The sequence below is a fragment of the Daucus carota genome, chromosome 4, assembly GCF_001625215.2.
Source record: "Daucus carota subsp. sativus chromosome 4, DH1 v3.0, whole genome shotgun sequence".
Taxonomy (NCBI): Eukaryota; Viridiplantae; Streptophyta; class Magnoliopsida; order Apiales; family Apiaceae; genus Daucus; species Daucus carota.
This window is the reverse complement of record NC_030384.2, coordinates 36,184,058-36,199,314: the sequence shown is the minus strand read 5'-3', so window position 1 is coordinate 36,199,314 and position 15,257 is coordinate 36,184,058. Positions and strand designations below refer to the sequence as shown.

Here is a 15,257-nt window from a genome sequence, read left to right as displayed (position 1 = left end):
TAATGAATATAAATATATGATCAAATCCTCTAAAATACATGTAAAAGGTCAGACGTTGTGAATATCTTCGTCTTTTTTCTTAACATAATCACATATTACATACGGAGTGCCTATGAATCAATGATTTTTAAGTGATGTTAAGTCAGAAGCTAATTTAATTCGGGATAACTAAAATATAATTTAATTTAAAAGTTGGTTGTTTATATCAATTTCATCACTTCAATGAGTAATTTATTAAATTTATTTATATTATTTAAATTACAATAATTTATAAATCAAAATTATAATAAATAGATAGATAGATAATTTAAACTGCTCACTCGACGTTATAAATCATCCCAGGCTCTTAGAGCATCTCCAATGGCGTTGAATATAATCGTTGGCTAAATTGGACTTATAAGACATTATGTAAAATTTGTTCAACCTATAAGATATTTTGCTTCAATGGTATTGGCTATATTGGTTGGTAATAATTTAAAAATAGTATGTTATTAATATTTTAGATTGTTAAAATAGAATATATCAGTTCAATATGGTAATAAATGATGTGCAATTTTTCTACAAATTTCTTACAAACCTGTAGAGGTTCGACAAATTTAACCATTCACAGGAGGTTGATTAAATTTACAGACACAGCGGAGTATGATTGGAGTTGAGTTTTTCAAATTGTTGGCTAAATTTTTTTATTTTAAATATGCCAACTCATGAGCACGATTGGATAGCCCAGTGGTGGGTTTATCCTTTGTTGTCCCGGGACACCCGGGTTCGACTCTGGCTCATCCCGAGAATTATTAGAACAGATACTAATTTGTAAGGCATATAAGCCTGCATTGTCAAAAAAAATATGCCAACTCATCATTTAGCCAAAAGTTTTCGATGGTTTATTCGATACACTTCCTAAATTTCAGGCAAATTCGCCACATTTGTAGTTAAGGTCTTTAAAGATGGATCGAACTGGACAATTTTAAATTTGAGATAGATATTTGTGTGTATAATGGCGAAAACTTGTATGCATGGGCATAAAACTCTAAAATATTATACGAACACATGTAACGCACGTATTTTTTAATTACTCCTATTATTGTGTGTTGTATTAGTTCTATACCAGAAACTATAATTGTCGGCTTAATTTATGCGCGCACTTTTCTCTCTCCTAGGGTTTCTCAACATCTCTCCGTCACTCAATTTTCTCAAAGGTATTATTGTAAATATTGAATCTTTTCTCAATTTGATAAAAATAGTTTCAATTAAGGGTAGGAATTCTTTTTTGTTAGAAGAATTTCTTAAATCACCTATCTTTTTGCATTGGGTGTGCTTGATTTGGTTTCTTCTGTTGTTCAATTTTGTATTTTGATTATTGGGTGTGTTGTTATATTGTTTTTATGTTTTGTTCTGTTAGGTCTTTGAAGATTGGGATTATTAGATTGTTCTTGTAAATAAATTTAATGGAGGTCTCCTCTGGCATTGATTTTATACAATGTCTTGGACCTGACATGTCCATAAAGATTCTCATGTGTTTGGAAGACCCCTCTGATCTTGTTCGTGTTAGCTCCGTCTCGACTTCTTGGCGACATTTTGGTAAGGCCCCTGTTTCCTCCATTTTAGTCTTTGTTTTTGAATTTTTTTTCGGGTATGCGCTGCTCCTGTTTGGTTATTTGTCAGTTACTAGATGCAAATCAAATGTATAACTGGAGAGAGGGATGTTATATTGGCGGGAATAATGTTTAGACTCGCTTGAGATCAGTTGTTTGTATTATTGTGAGGCGTTTTGTTGTAAGATTATCTCTTTATACATATAAATTACTACAGTTTGATGAGTAAAGATCCTAATCAACTTTCTACGTCTTTACACCTGACTACCTAGCTACTTCCCTATACATACAGCTGATATGTATATCCGTTTTAGGGTGATTACTGATCTTACTCATCAGCTGATACCATGTACTTTTAATCTGCATGTGTTTGAAAGTACTTGCCAAATTAAACCAGCAATTCCATTTATACGCACATCTCATTAGAGCTTTCTACTGCTGCATTCAATCATTATTTGTGAAAGCAATGGCTTTTTATTGAGGATTGGTACATGGTTGATATAATTAAATCCATCATGTTTGATGATTGAGCAACTGAGGATTTGTATCTTGGTTGTATTGCATCTTCCCTGTCTAATCTACCTTCCATGCAAACTTGTGTGAGCTTAGAAATTCAATTTTGAGCAGCTATAGTGCTTTCAACCTATTTCCACTTCACCAGTCTTTAGAGTTCTTGCAGCAGCCTAATGTCAATAATTACAATTCACGAACGAACTTCTGCCATTTTTGCTTGTTTAACTATCCATTTTGGGGTAGATCCCGTGTCCAATTTCAGTTCATTTATGGGTTGTAGTCTTAGATTTTATATTTGATATAATGATCCTTGTTCTGTTGTCTGATTACTTAAGGGACAACTTTTGATGACTGGATTTCTTATATGAACAGGAAACCAAATTATTATGTAGATTCTTATTTATTTATTCTTTGGACCACTTCTTATTCTTTTACGGTTTGGTGCAGTAATTGAAAATGGCCTTTGTAAGAAGCTTTGTTTACAGATGTATCCGGAACTAGGAGGTTTATCACATGTTATTAAAGTGAACAATGTGATAAAACCTGACAAATTCGAGCTCAACAATTCTATAGAATGGACATGCCTGAAAAGGGATCATATAACATATGCCTTTCTAGCGCGAGGTTTTGACTCTTTTATCAGAAAAGATTGCTTATTTGAGGCTATTTGTGCATCTAGTACTGATAACTACCCTGAGGAAAGCATTCAGAATACGTTGGAGCCAAGTGATTCAGTTGATAATAGAGTTTCATACTGGTCAAGCGAAGGCGAAAGTAACCATGCGGTTCCAGAGACATTATTATATAAGCTGACTTCAAATTTGTGTGTTATTACAGAAATTCATGTACAACCGTTCCAAGGTGTTGCTTCTTTGCAGTTCTCCAGATGGTTGTTTCGGACATTTTGTATTGTTCATGAAGTGATAAGCTATATGTTTCTATTTCAGCCTTTTTTCAGTCTGGATTCCCCATTTATTCTGCAAAGGCTGTTCGATTTCGGACTGGGTATCCCAGGTATCCAATGGACATCCAAGATGAAGCTGCAGGCGAGTCTATTCACGGTTTTGCTGACAAGTTTGTTTGGACATATACCTCACCTGAATTTCCAATGGTTCAAGTAAGTTCTTTATCCTATATATAATTAGGGTTTCAAAAGAGATGCTTTTGTGAAACCGAGCCAGATTCTTTCATCGTCTTATTGCATGTTATATCATAATAACCTGACACTCTCAAGTACGAAGCAGGCAAGCTGGTGAATTCTGCTTAGATGTCCTTCCTCTCTCAGCTCTTTTTGCTCGGAAGTAATTAGAATTGTTTGGGTGTGGCTAATTGTTGAGTTTGAGTCGTTTGACAGTAATACATAATAGGTGGATTTATGTGTCCATGCTGTTTGGGTGTGGTTTTTGCCTATTTAACAATATTAATGTAATACCTGTCTAATCAAGAATGCGAGCTGGATAAATTGATAATTCAATGTGATATATATTAACGGGTCACAATAAAGTTGCCACCTCTAGAATTGTTAGAGATATTAGATTGGATTATATGGTTACATATTTAAGCTTGATTTATATTTTGGCGTAACATTTTACATCACCTCATTTCTTTAATGGACAAGATTATTATCTCATATATTCCTTGTCTTTGCTTGTATATCATAAATCATTAAGAGCTTCTCTTATTGATTTATACAGGAAAACTGTTTGCAGAAGTTTAAGCTGCCAGAACCTGCTATATGCATTGGGGGAATCCTTCTAGTGGAGCTACTCGGTAGGGTTCAGAGACAAGAAATGGATGGTTTGTATTACATATGGTAAGTTTATTGCAGGTCTGTGATTTGTGACTGCCCTTTGCAGTAATTGTTCCGCGATACTATTGATATATGTTTACTACAACTTGGCTCGAGTGTTCCAACATAATTTGTGTCAGAGTGTAGGATCGGCAATTTTTTTTCTTCATGTTTTCAGTCCAAAACGAAGTGTTGAATGTCCATACCTATGTTTGAGTGTCAAGTGTCTGACAGGGTACTTGAGGTGAACTAAAGCATTAGGGTATTATGGCAGCTATCATTGCTCAATAGGATGAAAACCTACTTGTTATCATCTAAAGTTTTATTATGAGCTTGCCCATAAAATTTTGAATAACCCTCAAAGTGAGTTATGGAGGTGCAGTGCTACTGACAAAGGTTACTTTGTGCCGAATAGATTGGGGGTCATGAATTCTTAAGTAGACATGCAGTTGTATTTAGTCCCTTTCTGATATTGTAATTGTTAAGTATGTATTGCAAACTTGGCAATTCAATTTGCTCCTAAAAATAATCTTGTTATTGGACATAGTTTTGTTTTTGGACATAGTTTAGACAAATTTAACTGCAATACTCAAAAATCTTTTTGCCCAACACTCTCTGTCAACCAGACATTATATATATGATATGTTATATTAACGAGTCTACAAAATTATGAGATATATCATTCCTAAGTAATACACGTCTTTTACCAGCAAAATGTAAGGAGACCAGAATCTGTAATTATCACAATTACACTAAATAGTTAATCTACTAGCTCCTCTTTGTCACGTAAAATGTATTTGAGCAATAGTTGTGTTTATAGGGTGATAATAATGGACAAGTATTATATTCAGCTATACGTTTTCTGGTGTGCTCTTTGCTCCATTTATCAGACTAAGGCAATATTGTAGAGTTTGAACTATAATATAATAATAATGATGGTAGTAATAATAATAATAATTTTGGTAATGATCAATCAACATAAATTTAAACACTACTACACACATGACTCTGTAGTGACTTAAAACCCTTGACCTCTTATTATCTAGGAGAGGAGTATCCTATGGAGTTTAGGCTAAACCCCTGATGTTTATTATGGAATTTATTGTTCCTAATGTATATGAAACTGTTGGTTTGTCGCAGCGTTGCACATGTTCAAGTCGTGGGACGGCCTCTATCTCCGACATTTGACGTTGAGGTACTTGATTCTTCAGGAAAGTGCAATCTCAAGTACTATCCTGAAGCAAGTTATTGTTGGTCACCAACAAAATCTGGTGAAGCATGTACAAATAGTCCTAGTCGTTTCCGGATGTTTACTGCAAGCATCAGGGGTTGGGAGCAGATGATACTGAATACTTTACTTGGAGCTGGAGTTGATGCTGCAGCTGAAGCTGCAGCTGGTGCTGGAGCTAATAGTGATTCAGATGATCTCGTCGCTTAGGTTTTAATAACAGCCTAATCCTTTCTTCCAATTGTGCAGACCTTCTTTAGTAGTGAAAAATTTCCTGTTTAGCCGCCTTCCTTGCTGGAGGGCTTTAAGATGTGGAGTTAGCTTTCCTGTTTAGCTGTCAGACATTTGTGTGAATGTAATCCATTTCCAGTTCCACCATGACATAAATAATTCCATGGTTTACCATATTTCTTTAGTTTATGGTTCGCAATAATATATCATGTAACAGTATAAATAAACCGTGCTGCAATTAAGCAAGGAATGTCATACCTTTACCCTGTTAATATAATTTTTTCTTTCACAAATGTTTGTTACTTCAACAAATAGACTGGTTTGGACTTCTAATGGATCAATTTTTCTTGTAGAACTACTTTTGTCCGTAGTTCGCGAACTATCTCAGAAGAAAAGTAGACTAAAACTAGTGAATGATTTGTTTCAAACTTATTGTTAAGTCATGCACTTAGACAAAAAATTCTTCTTTGTTTTCAGTTATGACTGCCTCTGCAGCTCCTGCTATGAGCTCTTGAGCTCTCAGTGCTTCAACGTCCCAGTTAGTTCGAGCCATTACGATCAACACGGTGACTCCACACGAGGCTTGTGCCGCCAATAGACCCAACCACAGCCCTTCAAAATCGAGCCCCATGAAGAACCCCAATCCCACAGCCACTGGCATTCCCACCAAGTAAAAACAACCCAAGTTTACGTTTGCTGCAATTTTAGGCCTAGCGGTTCCTCTCAACACTCCACACCCGGTGGTTTGTGGACAGTTTCCGAGCTCACACAGACCAATTATAGGCAAAGCCAGGGATGTCAATGCTATGATATCTTTATCTTGCGTGAACAGAGTAGCCCAGACATTTCTCACGCTTACTGCAAAGAGAAGCGCCGACAGTCCCAACACAAAGCTGCAAGAAACGCCCACGATAGCAGCAAGCTTGGCTTTTGCAGGCTTGTTGGCGCCCAACTTGTTACCAATTCTAGTTGATACACTGAAGCTGAGAGAAGATGGGAATATGTAGATAAGTGATGTGGTTTGAATCAGAATTCCCATTGAAGCCACCGTGGCTCTCGGATTTACAAATAACCCACAAAGCAGAATCATGATTTCATACCACCACCATTCAAGACAAACCGAAATGCAGCTTGGAATTGCTAAATTCAGTAAAGATTGCCATCCTGTAAGGCATTCAATGGACCATCGTTCCCAAGTTCTCTTGTGAATGCCAGATACAAGTATGTACGCGATTAGCAAAGCGACAAGATTGAAGTTTGTCCAAACTCCACTCAGCGCGACGCCTTTTGTTCCTAGACCAAGTTTAATGACAAGAATATAGTTTATGGGAATGTGCAGAATTATTGAAAGAGTTGCACAAAATGTCAGAGGTAAATTTATCGACTGTGTTCTTAGATAGATTCTTATGGGATGCAATAAAGATTGAGCTAAGAGGTCTGGAAGAGAATACAGAAGATACGATTGAGCTTCGATGGCTATAGCTTCATCTTGACCACATAACAAGAGAATTCTTCTCACGCTGAGCCACAAGACGGCCACTGGAAAAGAAGTAACAAGCAGCAACAGAATTGTTCGTTGCAGAGAAAGGCCTAGATCAGTGTACCTCTTGGCTCCAAAAGCTTGGCTACAGATGGGTTCCATTCCCATAGCAAGGCCAGAGAGAACTGAGTACCCGGTAATGTTGGCAAAACCAACGGCAAGGGAGCCTCCAGCAAGCGCCAGCTCGCCTAATTGGCCGAGGTAGAGCATGGAGATCATGGAACGCGAGTAGAGAAGAAGGCCTGTGAGAATCATTGGAAGAGCAATGCTTGCGATGGAAAAGGCTTCTTTGATGGCCAAAGAGAAATGACTCTGAGCTTGTTGCTTAGTCTTTGTTGCTCTGCTCTTGAGTATCAAAGCAGTGGACATGTCGGGTTCTCGGGTCTTAGAAACTGGGCTGATAAGATCGCAAGATTGATCTATGGTGCATTTGCAACACAAAGGGGAAGTGAGTTGGCACATTTTTGCCTGGGGGATCAGACGCAGATAGAGAGTAAGAAAAAGAGGTATTTATAGGATCTTTGCTAGCTTTTCGTAATAAAGTTAGGTGAAGAACTAAGGACTGATGTTTGTTAGTGAAAGCTGTACGAGGTAGCATTTGGCCTTTAATCTATGGACCTTTCGTACTTTCTGTATTTGGAACATTCAGAACGGTAGGTTCTGTCCAAAATCGAGCTTTGTCCTGGACTAATAGCCAGCGATCGCTTTTGACCTTACCCAAAAATGTTCCACAGTAATTTGTCTCACTATCTGAAATTGTGATTACAGAGATCTGTGTCCATGCGATGCCAGTTATTGAATCTTCGACATCGATCACCCATCCATGTAGGGCGTCTCCGTTTCTTTCACTAATATTGAAGTGCATGTCAGTGGGAAATAGTGTGACTGTGTGAGAACTACTAGTGTCGATTGGAAATAGTGGGCTGGTCTTACTTTCAAGGCTTAATATCCTTTTAACCCCGTGTGTGCACGGTAAGGCCTCAATGTTTAAATTCGACCGATTCAACCGTTAAAATATCCAATATGTTCTAATTAACTCTAAAATGGGATGAAGCCAAAAAAGGCATACAACAGAGGATAAACTTGACAATTACTATTGAAGATAAAGTTTATTCGTTTTTTTTAATTCCTAAAGAATATATTAAAGAATAAATTAGATGTGTATTTTAACTCTTTTATCCCTCAATGTTTAATGCTTTTTTATCACTCACGAGTGTAAAATGTCATTGTTTTTTGGTATGAGAGTTTAATCGGAACATATTAGATATTAGGATAGTTGAATCGGCTGAGTTAAAATATTGAGGCCGCATCGGTAGACACCCGCAAACATTGAGGGTTAAAAGGGCATTAATCCTGCATTCAATTGGTATTGTTTGGTCTGTTCATCAATCTACATGAGTTTACTATGTAACTTTTGCTGGCATTCCACGATTTCCAGCAAGGCGACGGCATAGATCATGTAGTCGTTATCTTGTTTATGATTATTTTGTTAACATCTAGCAGAGTTGGTGATATTCTATTCTTCGCGGTCTGAGGAACATAGAACCTTAGCCTCAAATCCCTTATATTTTTCTGTCTGTTTCTCTTTTCCTCTTCTTATCTCCTCGTGTAATCTACAAATCTACAATCTAAACATAGGCCTTGTGCCAAAATTGTAAAATATTCTTGCAAACGCGAAGGATACAGGTTAGCATGTAAGACAAGAGGTATATTGATCACAGGTTAATCCTAGACATAATAGTACTCTAATCTCGAAGAAATAATTACATACATCAACTATGATTTATAATCTTGTAGTAATCATACATTTCCCTTACATTTCATTCTTATGCGTGCCTCAACAAGAAAACAGAATGTTCTGTAAGACCCTAGATCCCAATAGCTGTGTTCGTCGTGAATAATGCAAAAGAAAATTGGGCAATCAAAATCAAGCAAGCTCGAACTATGCATTTGGAAAGAGGTCCTGAATAGTAGTTTTATGAAAACAACACATTATATATATAGCTTTTGGTTAGTGATACTAATATATATCCAATCTCTTTGATATCTAGAAAGGATCACTTGCTAAGCGAGATTATATTAAGAAAATTAAGTCAAATGCTTATTCTCTTGCAGCAACGGGCAATATTCTATCATCCCAGGATCCATACTCACTCTAATTGGTCTCGGCCCAACTTATTCCATTTCAGTACTTTGTTTGGGGAGTGCATTAACTTTTTTAGGTGAGCTTTTGATAGCAAAGTACCATACATCTGTGATACGGACTTTTTAAACTAAAGTCAACTTGACGTCAAAAAAAATAGTTGACGCATGAATATTTTATAAGAATTTAAAAATATAGAGATTTTGATGGCACTATAAAATCCCTCATTTGCATGAAACTTGACCGATTAACATGTTATGCACAGTACCACTACAAAAAAAGCGGGCATTCGCGACCGCCAATTTCGGTCGGAAATGAACAAATCGACAACAAGTTAAAAGCTGACCAATTATTTTAAACCAGTCTAGACGGTCGGAAATGACCACAGACGATCGGAAAGAGTGTCGGTCGGTTTTAGCGTCGTGGCGTCCATGTCAGATGAAGAACGTTGGTAAACGGGACCCACGCCCACTTATAACCGACCGACCTTGCCTGGTCAGTAACGGCGGTCGTAAATGACCCGATTTTTTATGACCGATCTCATTTGGTCGATAAGTTGGCCGCTAATGCCAACCCGACCAATGTGGTCGGTCGAAAATTTTGGTCGGAAATGCCCGCTTTTCTATTAGTGTACTATATTTGACATGGTAATATATATAGAACTAACAAAAAGATAAAAATAAAAGAAATGAATCTAATATATATCATTTGACCGATTTTGTATTCCATTTAAAGTTTCCCATTCAAAATTCCGAATCTTTCAAATATATTGCCTTTTACCTAATCCGTTATAAAATGATCGTAAAAAAATTTAATTTGTTGTAGTGCAATTATTAGTTTAACATATTTCATAATGATATCGTGATAAATGTTTTGACAAAAGTGTAAAAAAGCACAAAATATTTAGAGAACCCTATTCAAATACATATTGTATTTACTTATAATTATTTGATCAGTTTTTAAATTATATGGACACTTCCTTATATTTACATTGAAAAATTTTATGTCTCAAAGTCAACAATAAAATGAGTCACTAATCATTTGCTAACTTAGTCTCTTGTCAAGGGTGGGAGTTTTCGTGTTAAATGACTCAAAAGATGTTTGAAGAAGACAATGATATCTTCTTGGTAATTGTCTAGAAAAGAATTGGAAGTCTAGAATTCTGCTATAATCTCATAAACTAATAAAAATTATGATAATAACTGAGAAAAAGCATATGAAATCACCCATGCCCTATATATGATATTACTAGGCCGGCCTCCACCTGTACTCCCACTCAATCTAAGGAGATCCACTAGAAACACACCAAGTTTCGGTGTTGGATAGCTTCTAGACAATACAAGAGCCCAAACTTATTCTCATCCGGTCTTACTCCGTCTAGGCCTTGAAGAATCTTTAGACAATTGATGAGTCCAAACTTGACCACACGGACCCCACTCAGCCCACTCAATTAATACTAGGCCCCATATGTGTCTACATCAAGATCCATATTGCAATAATTATATATATATATATATATATATATATATATATATATATATATATATATATATATATATATATATAGGGTTGCACTCCACACAGAACACTTTAAATAAAGAACAACACAGAACACTATCATAACACTTTTTCTTTCATAAAAAATGATTTGTTATGATTATAATTACATAGTTAAGCACTAACTAAACTTAATATATGAAATTTAACATCCAAATCTATATTACTATGAAATATTATAGAATCCAGAACAGAATCCAAAACAGAAGCCAGAATAGAATCATGTATATATTCTTTACATGATTAATATCACATTGAATCATGGTATTTTTAATCCATAATTGTTGTTGAACATGCTAGATACTATTATTATTCATAATAAATGGTTAATTAGCTTAAATTTAGAATTTAATTCAAGTTTTAGATGAGATTCTATGTTCGATTCTAAAGTGTTCTTTTTTGTTCTTCTTTTAAGGGTGTTCTTTTTTGAGCAATGGCCTATATATATATATATATATATATATATATATATATATATATATATGGTCTTACCCAGTACAAATCTTTATAAATAAAAAGGTTTCTAAATCGTGTCAAAACATGACACATATGTTATGCAAATTGATCATTAGAATATGGAGAAAATTACAAAAATCATATATTTTTCACAAAAAGCCAATCAATTGATGAGAAAAATCAAATCTAGAAATGAAGGGATTATGCGGATATTCAGATAATATATGTGAAGATGTATAAGAGGGTGTATTTTAATTAAGTGTAATGCTTTTTAGGCGGCTTAGATTGAGGTAAGAGGTAAAATTAGTTTGTGATTTCTCTTTTAACTTTTTTTCTATTTAATCATTTTGTGTGTGTGTGTGTGTATGTGTGTGTATATATATTAAATTATTAAAATTCAAATGGAATGACTTTTGATAATTAATAAGGACTACTAAGAAGAATTAACGATATTAACGAGTTACAAAATATATATGAAATCTTATATATATATATGAAATGATTCAAGCGAGAATATTATTTTGTATGTGAGAACAGTATGTCACAATTTTACACTAAAAAGTTTGAACTCGACCCTATATATTTATTTCTGTGTGTCTATTTCCATATAGCCTAAATATGTGTTTATTCTTTAGTTTAAATATGTAGTATCCTTCTTTCATAACAATATAAGTTTATAAATTTCTTAAGACACTAATTAGCAATTGTATTGAAAAACTTCTTTTATTTTTAAATATATCTAAAATATCATTTGTTTATAAAACTCTTAAGTAAATGTATTTAATGAAAATAAGTTTATGATAAATATTGTGTAGACATTAGAAAAAGAAATTATAATTATCATCCAAATTTTAAGATGACAAATTAGAGAACAAAGTTTCAGGATGCTCCAAATTCAAGACAAATTATTTAGAAGGATTTAGGATTTTATGAGTATAGATGAAACAACGTTGGAAAAATAAAAATTTCACCACACTAGTCCCCAGCACTAACAAGTCCCCACGGCCCTGGAGTCATTATTCACCCTCCTCACCAAGTCCTCAGGCATCTTCCTCAATATCATAAAGTTCCTCAACATCTAGATTCAACAAGCCCTGCCAATCTTCTCCCTACATAAGAAGTCAAAATAATACATTGCATATAATTAGTTTAAGCAAGTCTAGTTTAATCAATTTGTGCAGTCTAGAAACATGATATATACAACAACAAATTATAAGAATAAATTTGGTAAGTAGGGGAACATGGATTACAATACGCGCCTCTTCATTCGTTTGCATAGGATCGGCATTTTCAAACTCCATTTCACCAAAGGAAGTGTCAATGTTTGGATCAATTTGGAGGCTTCCCAACTGCACACAAAATTAAAAATCAAATTGTTCTCTCAGTAAAAGCTATACTGATTTGAAAGTGGTGTGGCTTTACTATATACAATGGAAAATACGTGCCTGTTGGGTCATCTCTGCTGTTTGCATATCTTGCAAACCTCCAGTGGATGGTTGTTGAGAGCCGAGATCATCAAAAATGGGAGTAGTAGCACTGGAAGGTACGATATGATTTGTTGAAGGAAACGTAATATTGTCAACCCCTCCAATCAATTCTCCATTGGTGAGATTGTACTGCTGTGGCACCAATGAATTTTGATCATAAGGTACGATATGATCTGTTGAAGGAAACGTGATAACCCCTTCAATCAATCCTCCATTAGTGAGATTGTACTGCTGTGGCACCAATGGATTTTGATCATAAGGTACAATATGATTTGTTGAAGGAAAAGTAATATTGTTAACCCCTCCAATCAATCCTCCATTGGTGAGATTGTACTGCTGTGGCACCAACGGATTTTGATCATAAGAACCGGGCTGATCATGATTAGCTTTGTAGTTCAGATGCTGGATACGATTAATATATGTACTCATAGTTTCCATGTTCAATGGATTTTGATCATAATAACCGGGCTGATCATGATTAGCTTTGTAATTCAGATGCTGGATATGATTAATATAAGTACTGATATTTTCCATATTCAAATTACCAGCACTCTGGAAAGGTGTACCGCCAAGCCCTACTACAGGCCCGGCTACAGTCACAGTACCTTGAAAAGGTACACAGCCAGGCCCCTGTGTAGGTGTAGCAACATTATCAGAAGAAAATGCATAGTCGTTTGGCATCAACATTGCATTACTTGTGCTCATGCTTAACGAAGCCTCTGCACAAATGATAAACATATATTATCTCAGATCAATAGGTATTTAAGATGAGATGTTGTACATTATGAGTTTTTCCTGTAAAAATATATAAGTACATAGCTCACCAGCTTCATTGTATGGCGGTAAGGGGTGAGAAGCTTGAATGGGATCAGCCCACTTGCCAGTTCGTCGTTGTTCCAAAAGTTGATTAATTAAAATCTTGTTGGGATTTCCGCCTACAACGCTTGAATAATAATTATAATCTATCCATCTCTTTGGAGATTCATCAAGGGTTGTTTTACCATCCAAAATAGTTTGCAAGTATCTTCGGAACTTCTGCATTTATTGTGCAAACATATGATCATGGATTCGGTTAGAACTTAAATTAATTTTGTATTCTACAAAAAAATCATAAAATGTTATAAGATAACTAAATATTCAATTAATTACTTTGAAACTTTCTATCTTACATATAAACAATAATTAGAATATATTTAATTAATAGGGGGGAGGGGGGATATGAAAACCTGCAGGTGGCTGGCCACTTGTTCTCGGGTTAGTGATGATACATCCATCTTTTCCAGAATATTTTTTGGAACCGCATCTGAAATAAATTTAATCAATTTATTATTTTGACAATTATGTATATATATAATTATTACAATTGATATGTATAAGATCTATGAATTACCTCGAGGACCAAGAATCAAAATACATTCCACAAAACGGGTGTGGAGGTTTGGCGTCCAAACAATCGGCTTACTCTTCATTTCTGTGTCAATGTCAATAGAGTTCATCATCATTAATTATACTTATATAATACATATCCATACATAAATAAATACATATATATAGAATTAAGGGTTTCTTACCTCTTGGTTCGTCAGCAGTATATGTGGCAGCAGAAGACCAGGGAATACTTCTTGGTATATTGGCTTGGATGGCTCTTTGGTATGCATATTTCTCCCTGTTCTTCCAAAGAACACTGTATTGCCATAGGTTTCTGGTCTGGTCGGTTGTTATAGGCTTCAACAAATAAGACGGCGCCCCAGATATCAGCCCTCTGCGTACCGTCTCTATCCTATCATCTGCAGAGATCACTGTTTCTCACAAGTTCAATGCTACTTATTTATTTTACTTAAAGAAAACACTTATTTTCTATCCAACCAGGGAGTGAACATTAATTAAGGTGCAGAAACTTACAGACAACAGGTAGATTAAATTCTTTATTAACACGGCGCATGAGTTTGAAGCCGTCCATATCTGGCATGTGTACGTCTGATAAAACAACATCATAGCTTTTTTCATTTTCATCTCTTCGCTCCAGTATGCTGAGTGCCTCCAGAGGATGACTCACGGCTGTCACTGAAATGCATATACAGTAAAAACACCGGTTACTGGGTGTCACTTCTATTAAAATAGTTGGGTTATGAATATAACCAACCACATATAAGTTAATTTATTTTCTTTTAAAATTTCACATAGTGATTTGTGACAATATAATATTAACCGAGGATCTGACCAATATTTCACAAAACTATTATTTCTCCCATAAAAAGGATAAACAAACACAAAAATAAGGGGTTATTATAATTTCTTCCTTATAAAAATTACAAACACAAAAATATAAGTGATTGTGGCTTAATAAAGGTAATCCACAAAGAGTAGGCCAAAAAATATTGAAAAATATAGCCAACCTGCACACTAAAATCAAAAACATTATAGATCATATTATAAGTCACACAAATGAACAAAAAATCACAAACTTTAGTCTAAAACTTAAGTGAAAGACCTTGGTAATTCCATCTTTTAAGACAAGTTTCTGCAACTATTAATGATGTCCGATCATCATCTACCACCAAAATGCGATACATTTTTCTCAAGTGACCGAGAAAAACTCTTAAATTTCTTTTATGTTTTTAAGGGAAGAGTGCTATTAGCTAGTAACTTGGATTCCACCAAATAAAAACCATTCTCAATTTATAGCTAAAAGATCGCGTTCATGCAAAGCAATCTATAAAT

The 15,257-nt window shown here is 35.0% G+C and overlaps 2 protein-coding genes across 2 annotated transcripts; one reads left to right on the top strand and one right to left on the bottom strand.

The window, feature by feature from the left end:
- The first annotated feature begins 1,060 nt into the window (after positions 1 to 1,060).
- On the top strand, positions 1,061 to 5,646 carry LOC108215704 (F-box protein At4g00755). The gene is made up of 6 exons (XM_017388252.2): positions 1,061 to 1,196; positions 1,400 to 1,578; positions 2,553 to 2,966; positions 3,053 to 3,222; positions 3,800 to 3,918; positions 5,035 to 5,646. The coding sequence occupies exons 2-6, from the start codon at positions 1,446 to 1,448 to the stop codon at positions 5,330 to 5,332; spliced, it is 1,134 nt and encodes a 377-aa protein (XP_017243741.1). The 5' UTR covers positions 1,061 to 1,196; positions 1,400 to 1,445; the 3' UTR covers positions 5,333 to 5,646.
- Positions 5,647 to 5,663: 17 nt separating this feature from the next.
- LOC108215703 (protein DETOXIFICATION 49) lies at positions 5,664 to 7,414 on the bottom strand. The gene has a single exon (XM_017388251.2). The coding sequence runs from the start codon at positions 7,353 to 7,355 to the stop codon at positions 5,802 to 5,804; it is 1,554 nt and encodes a 517-aa protein (XP_017243740.1). The 5' UTR covers positions 7,356 to 7,414; the 3' UTR covers positions 5,664 to 5,801.
- Between the last annotated feature and the right edge of the window lie 7,843 nt (positions 7,415 to 15,257).

What these genes read in the sequence shown, in the direction of transcription:
- LOC108215704 (XM_017388252.2), top strand. Translation starts at nt 1,446, where the DNA reads ATGGAGGTCTCCTCTGGCATTGATTTTATACAATGTCTTGGACCTGAC. An exon ending in GACTTCTTGGCGACATTTTG is followed by an intron (nt 1,579 to 2,552) that starts GTAAGGCCCCTG and finishes GGTTTGGTGCAG; the next exon opens with TAATTGAAAATGGCCTTTGT. An exon ending in TCATGTACAACCGTTCCAAG is followed by an intron (nt 2,967 to 3,052) that starts GTGTTGCTTCTT and finishes TTTCTATTTCAG; the next exon opens with CCTTTTTTCAGTCTGGATTC.
- LOC108215703 (XM_017388251.2), bottom strand. Translation starts at nt 7,355, where the DNA reads ATGTGCCAACTCACTTCCCCTTTGTGTTGCAAATGCACCATAGATCAA.